This window comes from Coregonus clupeaformis, chromosome 9 (genome assembly GCF_020615455.1).
Source record: "Coregonus clupeaformis isolate EN_2021a chromosome 9, ASM2061545v1, whole genome shotgun sequence".
NCBI classification, from domain to species: Eukaryota; Metazoa; Chordata; class Actinopteri; order Salmoniformes; family Salmonidae; genus Coregonus; species Coregonus clupeaformis.
Window position 1 is genome coordinate 36,947,430 of NC_059200.1, and position 20,720 is coordinate 36,968,149.

At 40.6% G+C, this 20,720-nt stretch overlaps 1 protein-coding gene across 5 annotated transcripts in view; it reads left to right on the plus strand.

Annotated features, from left to right (window-relative positions):
* The first annotated feature begins 2,008 nt into the window (after positions 1-2,008).
* Positions 2,009-20,720, plus strand: part of LOC121573910 (general transcription factor II-I repeat domain-containing protein 1) — a 52,838-nt gene continuing 34,126 nt past the window's right edge. For 2 of the 5 annotated variants that reach the window (XM_041886314.2, XM_041886315.2), the window contains exons 1-2: positions 2,437-2,770; positions 17,744-17,876. In XM_041886314.2, the coding sequence (XP_041742248.1) occupies positions 2,760-2,770; positions 17,744-17,876 (144 nt within the window). In that variant the 5' untranslated portion in view covers positions 2,437-2,759. Of the gene's footprint in view, positions 2,062-2,436; positions 2,771-2,880; positions 2,955-17,743; positions 17,877-20,720 lie in introns of those variants that run through there. The other 3 variants (XM_041886318.1, XM_041886316.2, XM_041886317.1) reach the window with 3 other exon arrangements.

Below are 20,720 nucleotides of genomic sequence, written 5' to 3' on the forward strand. Positions count from 1 at the left end.
TCTGGCTGTGTCTCAAATGGCACCCTATTCCCTACGTACAGTGAGCTCCAAAAGTATTTGGACAGTGACAAATGTTTTGTTGTTTTGTCTCTTTACTCCAGCACTTTGGATTTGAAATGGTACACTGACTATGAGGTTAAAGTGAAGACTGTCAGCTTTAATTTGACTGTATTTTCTTTCCAAATCGGGTGAACCATTTAGAAATTACAGCACTTTCTGTACATAATCCCCCCATTTTAGGGGACCAAAAGTATTGGGACAAATTCACTTATATGTGTATTCAAGTAGTAAAAAGTTAAGTATTTGGTCCCATATTCATAGCACACAATGACTACATTAAGCTTGAATGCATTTGCTGTTTGTTTTGGTTGTGTTTCAGATTGTATTGTGTCATTTTGAAGTCACTTTTATTGTAAATAAGAATAGAATATGTTTCTAAACACTTCTACATTAATGTGGATGCTACCATGATTACGGATAATCCTGAATTAATTGTGAATAATGATGAGTGAGAAAGTTACAGACGCACAAATATCATACCCCCAAGACATGCTAACCTCTCACCATTACAATAACAGGGGAGGTTAGCATTTTTGGGGGGTATGATATTTATGCCTCTGTAACTTTCTCCCTCATCATTATTCACGAATCATTCAGGATGATCCGTAATCATGGTAGCATCCACATTAATGTAGAAGTGTTTAGAAACATATTAAATTCTTATTTACAATAAAAGTGACTCCAAAATGACACGATACATTATTTACCATTCACTTCTATTGGGCACAAAATTATCGGAAACACAACCAAAACAAACAGCAAATGCATCCAACAAATGTGTAGAGTCACAAGATTGATGTAGTTATTGCATGCTATGAATATGGGACCAAATACTTCACTTAATCCTACTTTAATACACATATAAGTGAATTTGTCCCAATACTTTTGGTCCCCTAAAATGGGGGGACTATGTACAGAAAGTGCTGTAATTTCTAAATGGTTCAACCGATTTGGAAAGAAAATACAGTCAAATTAAAGCTGACAGTCTTCACAATAACCTCATAGTCATTGTACCATTTCAAATCCAAAGTGCTGAAGTACAGAGCCAAAACAACAACAAAAAATGTCACTGTCCCAATACTTTTGGAGCTCACTTTATATTGTGCGCTACTTTTGACCAGGGCCCTATTGCTGGTCAAAAGTAGTGCACCATTTGGAACGCCGACTCTGTCTTTGGGAGAACATTATTTTGATGTGAGTAATGTGGAATGTAAGACTTTGGATTGACATTTCATAGACAAAGTGTAGGGCTGGCCTCCGGTCAGCGTAACTGAAGCTACAAATTGTCATTGGATATTGTATATTGCCTTTTTCAGATAGGAAACACTTCATACCCTTAATTGCTGTAATGATTTCAGAGATTGAGTCATTAAATGTTAACAATGTGGGCAAAGGATTATGGTGTTTTATTTCATGTGGACATGATATTTTCTGATGTGTTGTTAGGCCTTTATTCATCTCTCGTGGGCAGACTACGTAATGAGCAGCTGACCAAATACGCAAGGCTTTAGTTCTGGGTTAACTGAGATTAGGCCTTTATTGAACACCTATTCACCCATTTACAATTTTCTCACTCACAAATAAATCCTGTTTGTAGTGTTCTTACTTGGTGCCCGCATGCAGGCATACACACACACACACACACTGCTAACACTAGCTCCCATTGATGACTAATGGTGTCACAATAACCATTTGGCTCAGTTGTGGAAGTGATGTATCATTCATGGGAAAATTGCCATGATAGAGGCTGTGAAGCCAAAAAAAGTGCAGCAACAAATGGTGTGAAGGTGTTCAGAAATGTACTTCTAAAAGTTGGACCAGACAGAGTACAATACTGCACTCAAACACTAGGGGCAAAGTAGGCTGCTATTCATGATTTATGCACATGGCCAATGTCACCAAGTATATGAAGCGAGCCAGATCACATGCATAGGGACAGTTAGGGCACTGCTCAAGTGGCTGACCAAAATAGTTCACAATTCAACTTGATATCATACAGAGGTAAAGTATTGTTATCATATTACATGTTGAAATTGTATATTTTAGGTATTTCTTTTTCACTATAGTAGAGAGTCAATTCTAAAAAGCACCTAAATTAACCTGGCAAATAATACATTGTCCATTATATATAATACTCCTTTATAATAAATTATATTAGTCCCAATTAGTTTTAAAACCAATTTTTGTGCAGTCAAATCTAAAAATTTAGTTATTTAGTTAAATGTTTAATGCAGACTGTGATATTTGTTTGTTTGTTTTTACAACAGGTTTACATCTGAAAAGTAAAATATCCTGTTTGTCTCATCACGTCCCTCTCCAGGCGAGTTTTCCCCCATGGTTTCCCAGAGGTTCCTTAATCCTAGCTATATGTAAATTACAGCCAATAGATGCTGTTGTTGAGTTGGGCTGGGATTAGCAGAGGCGAATGAGTTTCAATTTTAATGGATTAGCTACAGAACAAAGAAAGCGGACACACTCCACTGTTAAAGGAAATAGAAAAAACAGGGGAAATTGAAAAATAATCTCGGCGATAACGTTTTGCTAGCGAATTTTGTGCAATAATGATTCAGATTACAAGGTTTCGAAAACCCGATATTAATGCTAGATTTTAGATGGGAATTCTACCCAACAGTTTCGGTTGGATTAAACGGGGAATAACCATATTCCGGGATTGACACAGTAAAACAATTTAAACGTTGATGTTGGTAAGGTATGCCTCATGTTATTGTAATATTTATAAACATTCAAACATAAAACCGTGTCTTTTGTAAACACGTGACTTTATGACTGTACAAATTGTGAAATTACAGATTAGAATTCTGGGGGAGGAGATGGGCCAGCTCGATTGAACCATCTCGCTATTTTCATAGCTAGCTAGCTAGATGCAGACAATGGTATGGGCTAAATTGTGTATTTGATATGTGTACAGCCAACTGAGCAACTACAGAATGCATAATGATACGATATACGACGAGTCTTGGTTTGGTGTGCGCATGGATGGTTTAGATAACGTTAGCAAGAAAGAAAGCTAATTTAGCTAGCCAGCTATCCGGTCATTGTTTAGTTGCCTGTTATTAGCTAAAACAGATGGCGTATTACATTTTGTGTGTTGAGGATAAATGAAGACATTTTTCAAGAGCACGTCAACCATTTTACTTTAGTGAAAGCTTGCTGGGTAACTACCTAGCTAGTTAGCTAGCTAATTAAATTAGACTCAAGGGTTTTGTTCAATCTTGTCAAAATGATCTAGCGAACTAGCCAGCAAGCCCACATTGACATTGGTTGAAAAACACTTTCACAACTGTCATGCACTGTTTTGTCTTCCCAATCTCATCCACTATTTTTGCATTGATACTAGCTAGTCTTCTGTAGCTAACGTTAGGTAGTTAGCCTACATAGCTAGCTAGGTAGCTACAGTCAGGATGCAAAACTCCCCCAATGTAGCTAGCTAGCAAACCTGGAGTTGGGCGTGTAGCTAGCTAGCAAGTTTACTAGCCAGCAGATTCCGACCCTACTGATATTACGATTGTTTATGGTGAGCTGCACTGGGGTCGAACGCAATAATGGTTAGATTAAGACAATGCGGAGCAGGAACGAGATATAGGTCGGAAAACGTACCTCAATGCAGGGATGGGATGTGCCACTGTTCTCCAAATTTGACCTATATCCAAACTGATACATCATGAAGATTGAAAAACTGCTAGTTTATCCCACAATGGCTGCTGTGGCTACTGCTAGCTAGCATGAGGATGAAAAGGCAGTTTTCCGGAAAAACTTGCATTTGTTCAATCTTCCCGGTGTAACAGTTAGGATAATAGGACAATTCGGAGTACAATGCAATTTCTAATCCCTGGATTGAGGTATGTGTTTGACCCAGTGCCGCTCAGTGTAAACAAGCGTAATGGTAGGGTCGTAATCTGCTGGCTAGCTAGTTTACGATCATGTCATGAGTTTGTTTGAGTTCACCTCAAACAAGCTTCACATGCAGTTTACCCAATGCGTGCAAGGTCTTCTGATGTTACCTGAGACATGATATAAGGAAGCTAGCTACAGTAACCTATCCCATGCTTAAATAAAAAAAACATTTAGCAGACACTCTTATCCAGAGCGATTTACAGGAGAAATTAGAGTTAAGTGCCTTGCTCAAGGACCTGTGGTTACTGGCCCAATGCTCTTAACCGCTAGGCTACCTCAGTAAATGTTACTAGTAGGGATGTGACAAATGGAAAATTTTGCTTAAAGGTGCTACACATAGGATATTCTGGAATTTTTGCATTGTAATTTCAGAAAATGTTCATAATATATCTGCAGCAATAGTGGAATGATAGTGTTTCACAGTATTACTTACCCGCCAGTTTTGTGATATTCATCTATTGATTTCTCCCGCTGGGCTGACATCTGTTGTTAAAATGGGAAAGCTGTTTTGACTTTATTGCTGTGTTGTCTAGGGAAATCGGGTTACATTTACATTTACATTTTAGTCATTTAGCAGACGCTCTTATCCAGAGCGACTTACAGTTAGTGAATACATCTTTTTTTTTATACTGGCCCCCCGTGGGAATCAAACCCACAACCCTGGCGTTGCAAACGCCATGCTCTATCAACTGAGCTACATCCCTGCCGGCCATTCCCTCTCCTACCCTGGACGACGCTGGGCCAATTGTGCGCCGCCCATGAGTCTCCCGGTCGCGGCCGGCTGCGACAGAGCCTGGATTCGAACCAGGATCTCTAGGGTTAAATTGCCAATGTAGAAATCGCTCTGTCATTTCCTGGTTGCTAAAATTCTACACTGTTCGCTCAATTGCAGTTTACGTGAGAAAATATATTTTCAATTTCAATAACAAACAATATAGATTTTACAGCTGTTTGAAGCTGGTGGACCAAAACCGAAAGTAAAAGGCTCAAGTGCGAGTCTCCGCCAAGTTGCGGTGGATGGGGGAGATTTGTTTTGAATGCAGCCTAATGCTGTTGTAATTCACCTAGCTTCCATTTAATGTTTAAACTACCATTTAAAAAAAATCTGTTTTCCGTTTAAACAACAAGAAAAAAAACATAAAATTCCACGTCAATTCACAATGCAGAATAATGGTCCTATTACATACAGTTGAAGTCGGAAGTTTACATACACTTAGGTTGGAGTCATTAAAACTTGTTTTTCAACCACTCCACTAATTTCTTGTTAACAAACTATAGTTTTGGTAAGTCGGTTAGGACATCTACTTTGTGCATGACACAAGTAATTTTTCCAACAATTGTTTACAGACAGATTATTTCACTTAGAAATCACTGTATCACAATTCCAGTGGGTCAGAAGTTTACATACACTAAGTTGACTGTGCCTTTAAACAGCTTGGAAAATTCCATAAAATGATGTCATGGCTTTAGAAGCTTCTGAATTGACATAATTTGAGTCAATTGGATGTGTACCCGTGGATGTATTTCAAGGCCTACCTTTAAACTCAGTGCCTCTTTGCTTGACATCATGGGAAAATCTAAAGAAATCAGCCGAGACCTCAGGAAAAAAAATTGTGGACCTCCACAAGTCTGATTCATCCTTGGAAGCAATTTCCAAACGCCTGAAGGTACCACATTCATCTGTACAAATAATAGTATGCAAGTATAAACAATATGGGACCACGCAGCCGTCATACCGCTAAGGAAGGAGATGCGTGCTGTCTCCTAGAGATGAACGTACTTTGGTGTGAAAAGTGCAAATCAATCCCAGAACAACAGCAAAGGACCTTGTGAGGATGCTGGAGGAAACGGGTACAAAAGTATCTATATCCACAGTAAAACGAGTCCTATATCGACATAACCTGAAAGGCTGCTCAGCGAGGAAGAAGCCACTGCTCCAAAACCGCCATAAAAAAGCCAGACTGCGGTTTGCAACTGCACGTGGGGACAAAGATCATACTTTTTGGAGAAATGTCCTCTGGTCTGATGAAACAAAAATAGAATGGTTTGGCCATGATGACCTTCGTTATGTTTGGAGGAAAAGGGGGTTCTTGCAAGCCAAAGAACACCATCCCAACCGTGAAGCACGGGGGTGGCAGCATCGTGCTGTCGGGATGCTTTGCTGCAGGAGGGACTGGTGCACTTCACAAAATAGATAGCATCATGAGGAAGGAAAATAAAATTATGTGTATATATAGAAGCAACATCTCAAGACATCAGTCAGGAAGTTAAAGCTTGGTCGCAAATGGGTCTTCCAAATGGGCAATGACCCCAAGCATACTTCCAAATTTGTGGGAAAATGGCTTAAGGACAACAAAGTCAAGGTATTGGAGTGGCCATCACAAAGCCCTGACCTCAATCCTATAGAACATTTGTGGGCAGGACTGAAAAAGTGTGTGCGAGCAAGGAGGCCTACAAACCTGACTCAGTTACACCAGCTCTGTCAGGAGGAATGGGCCAAAATTCACCCAACTTATTGTGGGAAGCTTGTGGAAGGCTACTCGAAACGTTTGACCCAAGTAAAACAATTTAAAGGCAATGCTACCAAATACTAATTGAGTGTATGTAAACTTCTGACCCACTGGAAATGTGATGAAATAAATAAAAGCTAAAATAAATCATTCTCTCTACTATTATTCTGACATTTCACATTCTTAAAATTAAGATGTGATCCTAACTGACCTAAGACAGGGCCTTTTTACTAGGATTTAATGTCAGGAATTGTGAAAAATTGAGTTTAAATGTATTTGACTAAGGTGTATGTAAACTTTCAACTTCAACTGTATGTATGACTGCTAGGGCGGGCAATTAAGTTATATCTACCGCAGTCATATACTCTTGAAAGTGCCTCGGCTACAGCATGTTTGTTTGTCTGTAAGGGTACACTACGGCTTTTTAAATGCCGACACGAAACCTTCTCAGGAGATAGTTGCGAAGCTCCACTGAACGTGCATATTACCATTTTTTAATATATATTTTTTACCCTTATTTTACCAGGTAAATTGACTAAGAACACATTCTCATTACTTTTCTGTAAAGGAATACCGCTTCTGAAGCGGGACTAATGTCCATCACTAGGCGACCAGAACTGTCAATCAAATAATCTCGAGCTGACCACTCCTAAAAAAGTACTTTAATGTTTGTTAAATACTGTGACTTACCAAGACATTTAGTAGAAAGAAAACACATCTTCCGCTAGGAATCAACTCCTAAGATTCAGTATTTCTGGAATGGAGACTGATTAGTTGACATACTTCCAAGAACACAAACGTTTGCATCTTTCATAGCGAGCTAGCGAGGGACGGAGAGAGAGGGGAGGGGCATAGTATAGGCAGGTCGGCCACCAGGCAGACGGAGTAGAACCGTGCACTAAGCCTATCTATCAGCAATCAAAAACTGTATCTTGCAATGGAATGTTGTATTTTGCAATTTCTTGGCTTGCCATGTCATGCAACTTCAGTAAAGCAGGGCCTACCATCAATGAATAGGCTAGGATATTCTACACACAACAGACTGAACAAATGCTTGCATCATTAGCAAAGAAAAAGAGCAGGTGAGCCAGCTACACTGTGATTTTAATTTTGTGGGGGAAAACAAAAAAACAGTTTTTCCGTTAGGGATTTTTCTTAGCGTTAAGGATCCCAATCACACCTAGTTACAAGAGTTATAGCTAGCTAGATAGCCTACCCCTTCTCCAGTAGTTGATATGAAGGTAGCTAGCTAGGAGCTTTGAACTGTATCAATACAATTGAAGTTGCTTGCTAAAGGCAAAAATGCATATTTTTCTGGATATTGTGCTTGTGCATTTGTGTACCTTATGCATTTGTAATTTCACTTAGTCGAAACGACCATATGCCAAAATATTTGCACCTCGGTGAACTTTACATTTAAGTCATTTAGCAGACGCTCTTATCCAGAGCGACTTACAAATTGGTGCATTCAACTTAGGATAGCCAGTGGGACAACCACCCTATTTTAAAATTGTAAAAAAATAAATAGTGGGGGAGGGGGGGTAGAAGGATTACTGTTATACTATTCCAGGTATTCCTTACTGAGGTAGGGTTTCAATTGTCTCCAGAAGGTGGTCAGTGACTCCGCTGTCCTGGCGTCGTGGGGGAGCTTGTTCCACCATTGGGGTGGACTTCAAGTGAAATGGTTTGAAAACATACCTCGATCCAGGGATGGAAGGTGTCGCTGTACTCCTAATTATCCCACAACAATTTACGCCAAATCGAGAAGATTGAAATACTGCTAGTTTCTAATTAAAATGCCTTTTTCGTCCTCATACTAGGTAGTTAATGCTAAAGCAGACCATTTAATTCCACAACACTTCCGGCACCTTCTCACCCCAATGTTAGGCATCGCATTTTCATGGAATCCAATGGGCTGCTTACGCATTAGCTAGCCTTACCTCCATAACTTGCTAAATTTGCACACTGTATATTATATGTATTTCTGTTGTATTTTTGACTTTGTTTTGTTTTACCCCATATGTAACTCTGTGTTGTTGTTTTTTATCGCACTGCTTTGCTTTATCTTGGCCAGGTCGCAGTTGTAAATGAGAACTTGTTCTCAACTGGTTTACCTGGTTAAATAAAGGTGAAATAAATAAAAAATAAATAAATAGTTAAGGCAGAGACGGTAGAGATAGCGAGATCTCACAGGCCCCAAAAAATTATGTTCGGGTGGGGCGATCGGTGAAATAAGTAGACCAGAGGCCGCTATTGGGCAAAATCTCGTTCACCCAAGTACTTCTTTGCAGCTGCCACCACAACATCTATTTTCTGTGATTTACATTCCATTTCTGCATTACAGTTGATAACCATGGCTATCAACGCTAAGAAGCCAACCTTACTAAAGGGTCGTCACTAGTTACCAAAGTCATAAACCCTGCTTATTTCTACAATTTCTCTTCTTAAAATATGATTTTAAACCTAACCTTAATCACACTGCTAACCTTGTGCCTAACCTTAAATGAAGACCAAAAACCACATTTTAGTTTTCATGAATTTTTATGATATAGCCAATATTGACTTTGTGGCTGTGGTAAATAGTAGAAACCTTACTGAAGCGCATTATTCCTATCACTCTATTGGCCTCGGCCTACTCACAGGGAACCTCTTAGGATCCCTCTCCCTTGACCCATCTTCCTCTACTACTCTCTTCACTGCCTCAGCATATGACACCTGTACTACTTGGGGCGCTACAGTGCGACCATTCTACTCACATATACGGCTGAATATTTTTGCTGTGCAACCTGGAAATATTATTTGGGAGCACCAGTGCACCTAGAAAAAGTAAGGATTCTTGTTTATTACCTCAAATATGTTTCATTGTGCTCCTAAATGTCTTTGTATGCGCTTACAGGTTTCAACTTAGGTGCACACGTGCTCCTTGTAAAAAAGGCCAGCGTAGTGCCCTGCAACTCTGACCCTGGCAACCTCGACCTGCCTGTCTCTCACTGGACACTTCTGATCTCCAGCAACATGGGTACCCCTACAGTTAACACGCACATCTTTTCTCATCAATAATACATATTCCTTTGACACATCTTAACTTTACTTTGTTGGGTAAAGACTCTGCATCAAAACTCAGCAGGACAGACTGTGTCTTATCTGTTTCACAACGCTCTCCACCGGGTCTGCGTCGCATCAAACTGCGGGCGTCACAGACACAGGGAATCTTCAATTTCCGGAATCTTCAATTTCCGTTGATCATCAACACCCGTTGATCATCAACCACCCCAGTTATCACCCCTTTCAACGCCGCCCTGCTTCGGAGAGCAAAGCAAGCCACAGTTCTTGTCCCGAAGCGCAAAGCAATTTCTGAGCTACCGAAGTATGTTTATTTTTATTTCGTACTTGAAGCCAATCTTCCTCATCACACCGCTTCCCTCTACATTCTTCCTTGCTGTCCATTTCCACATCTCCACGCTCTTTCCGCTCCTTCATCCGCTGTAGTAGCAAACTGTTATAATCGTTCTTGTATCTTGAATTTGACACCATATCGCGTCAACTCAAAAAGCTCTACTAGCTGCCATTACCCGGTCTGGGCGTTCCCGCTCTCATGGGACCATCATTGAGCATGCTTTCCCACGTTAGCTCACCCGGGAAAGCATGCTCACGCGAGAGAAGGAACGCCCACTTACACTTACACTGACCGGAACCTTGACCATTCTTTTCAATGGTAAACAGCTTTTATGCAACATCTTCATTATCCACCATCTTTGGTTAAGGGCTTAATGATTAAGCTAGTTGACAAGTTGAATCAGGTGGGCTAGTTCTGGAATAGTTGAACTACATGGAACGGCTTCAAACATATCCTCTGGGAACCTCAGTTGTTCCATGTATTTGAACTATTCCAGAACTAGCTGGATCTCCAAACTGCGTTCCCCTGCTCAGACGTTGCAATCAACAACCAATGTGTGTCACGTCATCGACTGTCAGTCGGGCACCAGACTACTATACCATATGATGTGGTTAGCTGATGCGTAAAATACCTATCCAGGTGTTGTAAGATCTGGCATGCATCAGCAACATTTGAGCAGAGGAATGGCTAGAATGACTAATGGCTAGGCCTATTCCACAATGCAGGCATAATAGCCTAGCTGATGCATGTCTACAGCCTAGTAGGCCTACTACAGCCTCTGGGATCATGCCTGGCATGCCCAAAGTTCAACATAATTAAAAGTCAATGATCAGCACTGAGCCTAACGATTTAGATACAGTTGTGGTCTTCAAAAGGTCTGCGACCGGAAATGCTTGTTAAGGGGTATAAGCAAAGTATTGTGTATCAATGGCAGCGAGTGCCACAAGCCTCTTAGTGAAAAACCAGCTCAGAAAACCCTGATACCCCTTCTTCTGAGAACATTGTAGCCTAATAACTCTGGCTAAACACGCTTGGGCAATTATTCAACAAGTAAAGGATCAGCTCAGCCCTCTGTAGCCTGGAGAGGTTTGCATGGCATGAAGAAAATAACAGTGCTGGCTTCCCAGGGGGGACTCAAATGGGTTAGGATGTCATTAGCTGGAGCATTTAAGCATGGCAGCCAGAGCAGCGTTGTATCATTTTAAGATCAGGGTGTACTCTCATACCAGGGAGGTGTTCTGAAGTGTAGCCGTACTGTTGTGGTTCCTTTTTGTTTCTTAGGTAGAGGCTGGTTTATCTCACAATCAAGGCACAGGCAAAACATTTTAGGTGCTGTAGCCTGGTGGTATCACAAATGTTTTTGTAGGACTAAGCTATATTTGGGCTACAGTCTGAAATTATTTGCTGTAAGGCGAGAGAGGCTACTATTGCAACCAGTTGAATTGTTTTTGTTTTGTCCTTGCCAAAGTCAAAGATGGCCATGTTTTTTTTAGAATGGCCCTTTTGTATTCCTATATATTATAAATTACCAAAGCAACAAACCTACATCTCTTTCAGTCACATGCACCTACATTAATAATTGTGTTTGACATTTAGAAGCTAAATTAGAACCGAAACCATATTGGGTAATTTGCATTTTTCCAACTCGACATCAGTGGCTTTGTCAATTTCTAAAATACTTCCTTTGAGTTCACTAGTGGTGGCTTCCTTTGGCTGCAAACAAAATGACGGCGCCCCCCTTCTCTAATTTTTTTGTGCCTCTTTTGTCTTAAAGATAGGAGTGAAAGAGGCCATCTATTTCAGTGGTGTAATAGTTTTCAAGGGGGCTTATGTTTGCTGTTGGCTCAGGGGAGGCCCTATTCAGACAGGCATATTGGTCTCTCTCTCTGCCCTCCCTCACTGTGGAGTCTGTGGTTTGGGGCTGCCCGGAGAGGCTAGGATAATGTTTCCCAGTGTCTGGAGAGATTAAAGGCCAGAGCTGCATTGTTCAAATGCCTCGAGATTAGTATCCAAGGAGACGGATTGCAGTTGCCATGAGAACGCAGCTCCTGGAATTAGGATTTTTTGTTATGCCCCACTCTTTTCCTCCCTCTTATTTACCCTGTCTTTCCTTGACTTTGTATTGACACTGATTGTACTGTGTATTGTCCAGTTAACATGTTTGTGATAAATGTTAGGCCTACTCCCCTGCAAATAGGCTAATTGACCCTTTGCTAAACCCCTCCCCCTTGGTTACTGTTGAACATTTCCATGTAAAAAGCCCCACGAGCACTAACGTGAAGTTCATAGGAGCACATCAAATTTGGTGTCAGATGATAGCTAAGAGTCTATTTATTTTATTTTATTAGGACATACAGTGGGAAAAAAATTATTTAGTCAGCCACCAATTGTGCAAGTTCTCCCACTTAAAAAGATGAGAGAGGCCTGTCATTTTCATCATAGGTACACGCCAACTATGACAGACAAATAGAGATTTTTTTCTCCAGAAAATCACATTGTAGGATTTTTTATGAATTTATTTGCAAATTATGGTGGAAAATAAGTATTTGGTCACCTACAAACAAGCAAGATTTCTGGCTCCCACAGACCTGTAACTTCTTCTTTAAGAGGCTCCTCTGTCCTCCACTCGTTACCTGTATTAATGGCACCTGTTTGAACTTGTTATCAGTATAAAAGACACCTGTCCACAACCTCAAACAGTCACACTCCAAACTCCACTATGGCCAAGACCAAAGAGCTGTCAAAGGACACCAGAAACAAAATTGTAGACCTGCACCAGGCTGGAAAGACTGAATCTGCAATAGGTAAGCAGCTTGGTTTGAAGAAATCAACTGTGGGAGCAATTATTAGGAAATGGAAGACATACAAGACCACTGATAATCTCCCTCGATCTGGGGCTCCACGCAAGATCTCACCCCGTGGGGTCAAAATGATCACAAGAACGGTGAGCAAAAATCCCAGAACCACACGGGGGGACCTAGTGAATGACCTGCAGAGAGCTGGGACCAAAGTAACAAAGCCTACCATCAGTAACACACTACGCCGCCAGGGACTCAAATCCTGCAGTGCCAGACGTGTCCCCCTGCTTAAGCCAGTACATGTCCAGGCCCATCTGAAGTTTGCTAGAGTGCATTTGGATGATCCAGAAGAGGATTGGGAGAATGTCATATGGTCAGATGAAACCAAAATAGAACTTTTTTGGTCAAAACTCAACTCAGTCGAGTTTGGAGGACAAAGAATGCTGAGTTGCATCCAAAGAACACCATACCTACTGTGAAGCATGGGGGGTGGAAACATCATGCTTTGGGGCTGTTTTTCTGCAAAGGGACCAGGACGACTGATCCGTGTAAAGGAAAGAATGAATGGGGCCATGTATTGTGAAATTTTGAGTGAAAACCTCCTTCCATCAGCAAGGGCATTGAAGATGAAACGTGGCTGGGTCTTTCAGCATGACAATGATCCCAAACACACCGCCCGGGCAACGAAGGAGTGGCTTCGTAAGAAGCATTTCAAGGTCCTGGAGTGGCCTAGCCAGCCTCCAGATCTCAACCCCATAGAAAATCTTTGGAGGGAGTTGAAAGTCCGTGTTGCCCAGTGACAGCCCCAAAACATCACTGCTCTAGAGGAGATCTGCATGGAGGAATGGGCCAAAATACCAGCAACAGTGCGTGAAAACCTTGTGAAGACTTACAGAAAACGTTTGACCTGTGTCATTGCCAACAAAGGGTATATAACAAAGTATTGAGAAACTTTTGTTATTGACCAAATACTTGTTTTCCATCATAATTTGCAAATAAATTCATTAAAAATCCTACAATGTGATTTTCTGGATTTTTCTTTCTCATTTTGTCTGTCATAGTTGACGTGTACCTATGATGAAAATTACAGGCCTCTCTCATCTTTTTAAGTGGGAGAACTTGCACAATTGGTGGCTGACTAAATACTTTTTTTCCCCACTGTATACTGTATACACTTTTCAAAAATGTGCCATCCTAAAAATGTGGATTAATTAAAGGCTTTGATTTCTGGTCAAACAGATGAAAAGGTGGTCTTAGAAAACATCTAGCATAAAAACTCTGAAAGTGTATTAGAAATACATCAAAACACAATAATGTTGAAGTAAAGACCCTGCCAACGAATATCAACATTTTATATTTAGTTTTGCAGAAATTATTTTCCTTCTGTAAGGTAAAAAATGATTGCCTAGTGTCTTGTCATTCTGTTACCAAAAACCTACATATCTTTAAGATATTTAATGAGGGAGGATAATGAAAGTTCACAGAAGGAACAAGTAAAGGTAGCTATAGCTATTAGTTATAGTGTTTTTAGTGAAAACAATTTGGTTTTTATTTATTAAGTGATTCAAACGTGTCATTCTGTTACCCAATCGGTAACATAATGACTTAGAAATCTATAACAGAATGACTGCAACTGACTTGGCTACAATGGGAATTCATAGTAGTCACAAACCAGTTGGGTCACCTGCTACTGTCCTCCCTTCCTACTGTTATGTTCAGCACAATGTTTTCTTTCTCTTTCTGTCCTGTGGTGGTCAAAGCAAGAGTGTGAAAACAGTCTGGACAACTCCTCCCTCTCTGTCTCTCTTCTATTTCTCTCTCTCCAGTTAATGTCACCTCTCCCGGCTCTTACTGACACCTACCCATGAGCCCCCTCTCTTTCCATACTGTAACCAGCCCTCTCACCCACTGAGCACCGACTGACACCAGACGATTAAAAGTAGTTGACATTTTGTCAGTTCAAATCTGAACCAATCATAAACATCTGTTTCACAAGTTTGGACAGTAGAGTACAGTAAAGAAAAGTAGAGTATAGGACAGTACAGTAGAGCACACTAGAGTACAGTATAATACTGAACTGTACTGTAATAAACTCTACTGTACTGAACTCTACTGTGCTGTACTGTGATGTCCAAATTTGTGAAACAGACATCTATCATTGGTACAGATTTGTTCCTGACCAACCAAATGTGGTCTTGTTTGGGGGCGGAGCTCATTAGAATAATAGTGTGTAGAATAATACCCAAACATGCAAAGGAGGATAGAAAATGTTTCTACCTTTTGTGCACCTATTTACGATAAATCACCATGAAGAGAATGATATTCATAATTATGCATTTTTGTATAGTACACATCAGGGACCCATGATGTCATTCTGTTACCATCATTCTGTTACTGAGTGTTAATCCACTTCAGTTACTGTAGTTCAATAACCAAAATATATATTTTCAAACTCAAGGTGTCATATCATAGCTGACATTCTTTCTACAGACATCTTTAAATCTTAATTTGGAGTAGATATTTAAGAGCTTTTGGAAAACGTGGTCACATAAAAAACTGAGGGAGGTTTACCGTCATTCTGTTATCAAACTATACATTGAGTAAATGTGTTTTTGTAAAGTTTTCTGTGGAAATCGTTAAAAGTAGTCCGTGTGCATAGAATTGTATGGTTTGTTTAACTTTGCAATTAATGGTTTTTGATTGGCATACTTTTAAAAGTGAAAAATCTAAATATCAGCGTCATTGTAACATTTCCCTATTGCAACCTCTGACAAAACATTTCTGGGAAGCCCAATTCCCCATTCAAACTAGTGGAGAAAACCCCTCACAATGATCTCAAACTGTTTTTAATACACAATGAAGATAAAACACAGACTACCCTTTGCTAATCAGGAGCCTCTTGGGTATGTTGTGGTGGACTGTCATAACAATTGCTTCACGGGAACCTGGTAAAATTATGTTTTTAGTGTGGCTAGCCACTGGATGACTCTGAATGCACTGTGTCAGCATGCAGTCAAAGCTACTAACCACTTTTGGAGCTAATTAGTGCTCTCAAATCGTATCCTGATTTTGATAGCAGATGAGGGTTATATTCATAATATAGTTAACTTAGCTAGCTAACATACATTTGGAGAAAACAAGTTCAATTAACTGGCTAACTAGCATTAGCAGCATTTTCAATGGTGGCCAGTGCAGCTAGCTAACAGTTTGTAACAGTTTCCATCCAATGGAGCGCTGTGATTGGTTGGCCAAAATTATGGGGCGGGGCTGAGCGAAGGGTAAATTACGAGTTCTCTCCTACATGGCTGTCCATTTTCTAAATGATATTGAACATTTAGGGCTGTTATGGTCATGGGATTTTGGATGACTGTTATTTGTCAGCCAAATGACTGTGGTAATCTTTATAAAATATGCACATTTTATATTCTCCTCCGTTCCTGAATGTGGGGGCAACCATAGACTTGTTTGCTACAACACTTTGCTTGTTTCCGCAAAGAACAAGAATGTTTCATCACATTGTAGTCTATGTTACCATGGAAACGGACTCAACCGCACGAATGCCTGTCGGTCCCATCCATAGATATACACTGAGTGTACAAAACATTAGGAACTTGTTAAATCCACTTCAATCAGTGTAGATGAAGGAGAGGAGACCGGTTAAAGAAGGATTTTTAAGCCTTGAGACAATTGAGATATGGATTGTGTGTGTGCCATTCAGAGGGTGAATGGGCAAGACAAAAGATTTAAGTGCCTTTGAATGGGGTATGGTAGTAGGTGCCAGGTGCACCGGTTTGAATGTGTCAAGAACTGCAGCGCTGCTGGGTTTTTCACGCTCAACAGTTTCGTGTGTGTATTAAGAATGGTCCACCACCCAAAGGACATCCAGCCAACTTGACACAACTGTGGGAAGCGTTGGAGTCAACATGGGCCAGCATCCCTGTGGAACGCTTTCAACACCATTGTAGAATCCATGCCCCGACGAGTTGAGGATGTTCTGAGGGGAAAAGCGGGTGCAAATCAATGTTAGGATGGTGTTCCTAATGTTTTGTACACTCAGTATAGAATGACCATTCTATTTTTAAGGTCCCCGTCTTCAGTCAGATGTTCGTTTCACATACTCAAAAATAAAATTAAGCATTTATATCTCCAGATCAATGTCAATGTCATCTATAATCGCCCGTTACACAATTATACAATTACCGTGCCAGCCCTAAATTAGAAATTAGGCCTAATCGGGGTCAAACTGAATTTGGGTACATTTTTCTGTCAATTCCTAGACAATTCCAATCTCTAGAGTTATTTGCTGAGCTACCTTCTAAGGAGAGCAAATGAAGGATGAAGGGATTATTCAAATACATAATCGGAGCTATCTTTAATTGGCTGACAAAGGCTTATCGTAATGATCTACTTTTGCATGTGTGTGACGGATTTGGGTATTAGCATATTACATGGAGGGTATTACCGCCACTTTTAAAAGCCTTTTAATGAGTAGAAACCTCCCCCTCCACCCAAATGACCCCCCCATCCCCCCTCCAACTGCAATGTTGTATCACAATTCAATATGCATCCAAACCATGTTGTCAAAGTCAAATAAAATGGGCTACTTGTTGTTTTATTGGGGCGATGAATGGCAGAGACACCGTATTCACTCCAGATCAATGTCATGTGCATTTGGTTACTGCTCATTCATTTGTAGGCTTTATCTACCTTAAATGGCAGGGCATGCATTTGTCTACCTAGCATATGCCATATACTTAGACCATGTATACACAGCCTCCTTTTCTGCAGACGGGGGTAAAACTGAGTCATTGTTTAGTGTCTTACTCAGAACCGAGCTCTGGGGTGAAGTCTGGGATCACCAATCAAAACATTAACCATTAGGAAAATTCTAAACTGTCCCAAGATCAGTGTAGGGGCAACTTCACCCTACTCCCAGAAGCGACTGATGGGATGCAGATGAGGCACCATCCACATTTATGTAATCTACACAGGCAGACACAAATGACCGTTTTGGTTCATCTTCTTGATAACTTATTGAAGGCCTCTGTTTTGTGTCCCCTCAGAAGAGGAATGGCACAGATGAGGAAGTCGGGATGTGACGGGATAAGGACTAACTCCCGGGCTGAGCTGCGGGTCCCACAAATGTCGGCGAGACAAGAGATCCTCACCAGCCTAGTGTCTGCGCTGGAATCAGTGGTAGGACCACTCACACACACACGTTATTAGTTTGGCCACGGAAAAAACATATGAAAGATTGGTTAGTCATTTAAATGACTCCTTACAAAAACAAATTGGGCAATTCCACGGGAGCTGAAAATATTTTTGGTATTTCGGATTGTTCTGGCAATTCTCACATAGAAACTTCATTGGGAGGATGGATCATGAAAATCATGATGAAAGTGGCCATTTTATGCTCTTTTTAGACCTACGCATGCCTCCTGTAAGACCCTATGATCTGTGAACTGTACATGATACAGACAACATCTTGGTGTCATTATATTCCTTATAGTGTTCACACAAATATGGAGTATGTCTTGATTCCAAAATAAAATGTCACATTCATTTATTCAACATTAAAAATATTACTATTAATATCTCAAAACTACCCTTTTTGATTTTGTTCATTTTAAGACATTGCTTAGAACAAAATACTTTACAATTACATCACATTTCCAGTGGGCTCTCTGCTAATTCTGAAAGTATGCTACATTTTATGAGCACCACCAACACAGTGAATGGGAAAATAGATTCAAAGGGAACTCCCACTGCTGGTGACTTGCTGAATGTGCAATCCTAAAGGAGGGCTGTGATTGGTGTTAATGTTAATTTCTATGTATAAAATGGGTCATATCATGAAAGGGTAATTACCCCAACCCCAAATTCAGCCTTTGCCCAACCCCTTAAAAAAAAAAGAAATGCAGTCAGGTGAGAAGTTGTGGGTGGGGGGAATTGCTCATTAATATTAATTTTGGGGGTGGGTAAACAGTTGTACCTGATCCCAACACTTTCTCACTAAAGCATACTTACTAGAAGTCCACTGGCACGCTCTGATAATAAAATTATGTGCATCGCGAGCAGTTACGGCTCTGGACAGTTAGCTCACAGTGGTAAGATACCGACCGAGTTTCTGACATTACATTTTCATCTTGGCAGACGCTCTTAACCAGAGCGACTTACAGGAGCAATTAGTGTTAAGTGCTTTGCTCAAGGGCACATCGACAGATTTCTCATCTAGTCTGCTTGGGTATTCAAACCTGCAACCTTTCGGTTACTGGCCCAACTGACTTAACCGCTAGGCTAGCTGCCGCCCCATCTATTGCCACTTGCAGTGTAAGTTCGAATCCCCCATGGGGCACAAAATAAATCTTTGAAATGTGTATTTTTGGTATTGTGTTGGGAAGAAAAGTGCAATCATCACCTTGAATATTAGGGGTTCAATTCAATCCAGCCCACATTGCAGTATTTATGCAGTAGTTATTTTTTCAATGGTCAAATTAACTCACAGGTAGGTTTTGGGTGCTGTATAAAAACCTACAACTGCTACCAAGGTGACCCCTCTCACATGTATGCTTTCACTTTTTAGAAGTGTGTGGGCACTGGATGAATATTGTAAATAAGGGATTCTAAATACCTGCCCCATGTGGGATTAGAATTTACAACCATTGAACTATGAGCCAACTGTCTTAGTGGACTGTGCCACCAATCAGTAATAGTGGTTGGGAAAAAATTCAACAAGTTGACATGACCACCATTGTCATCTATTTCTTGTTACGATGGATGTAGCTACGAATATAAACGTAGAACCCTCATAGCCTACATGTTTTTTCCTTCTTCATAAAAGCACCAATGTATATGAAACAGTAAGCAAAAACATAGAATTTGGTCATATGCGGAAATGTGCCTTACTCTCCACTTACCAGGACCATTGCCAAATAAGGCACGCTGTCACCTGCTTTTATAGTAAGCCTTGAGGTGGTACCACCCAGAAGAGTGTATTTCATACCGAACCCCTCCCTTGAGATGATGTAGAGGGACCTTTTCAAGGTGCCTCTACATCATGATTTCAATGGTAGAGTTGAACCGCTAGGGGCAAAATGAGCTAGATTTACTACTAAAAGACCAAAATATATCACTTTTGTAACGAACTGTCAAAATGAAGAACAGAATTGATGTGTTCAGTGAAAACATGTTTTTTCCATGAAAGTTACTCTTTTAAAATACCAGTCGAAAAATAAGCAATATCAAAAAGGGTAGTTTTGAGATATTAATATTTTTTATGTTGAATAAATGAATGTGATTTTTTTGGGGGGGGTATCTAGACATACTCCATATTTGAGAGAACACTATAAGGAGTATAATGACACCAAGATGTTGGGTGTGTTCGTAAATTCAATCTGGAGTGCCAGAGAGCGCTCAGATTGTGCTCTGGGTAGAGCGTTGTCAGGTTGTCTGTTTGTAAATTCAGAGCGTTTTGCTCTCAGAGCATTCAGAGCGCACACTGGACGCTCTGGCCGAGGAGTAGGGTTGATCCGAACATTCTGACCTCAATACGGCAGTCAAGCACCCAAGCTAACTGGCTAACGTTGGCTAACTTGCTAGCTACTTCCAGACACAAATGAGAGGATACCTCACTCTGACAATTTTACTCGCCCTTGCAGAGCTGGTTAGGCTGTTTTCATGTTATCCAGAGCGTTGGTGACTGTAACTGTGCTCCTGGCAACAATTTAATTACGCTTTTTTGCCGACGTTTACCGACATATTGAACGGATGTTGAGCGTTCGGAAATTAATCAGTTATTCTGCGCTCTGGCACACTCAGACGAGAGTGCTCTAAAATCGGAGTAGATGGCCAGAGTGAATTTACGAACGCACCCGTTGTCTGTATCATGTACAGTTCACAGATCATAGGGTTTTACAGGAGGCATGTATAGGTCTAAAAAGAGTCTAAAATAGCCAATTTCATCATGATTTATTTGTTAAACATACTTCCGCCCAATGTAGTTCCTATGTGAGTATTGCCAGAACAATCTGAGATGCCAAA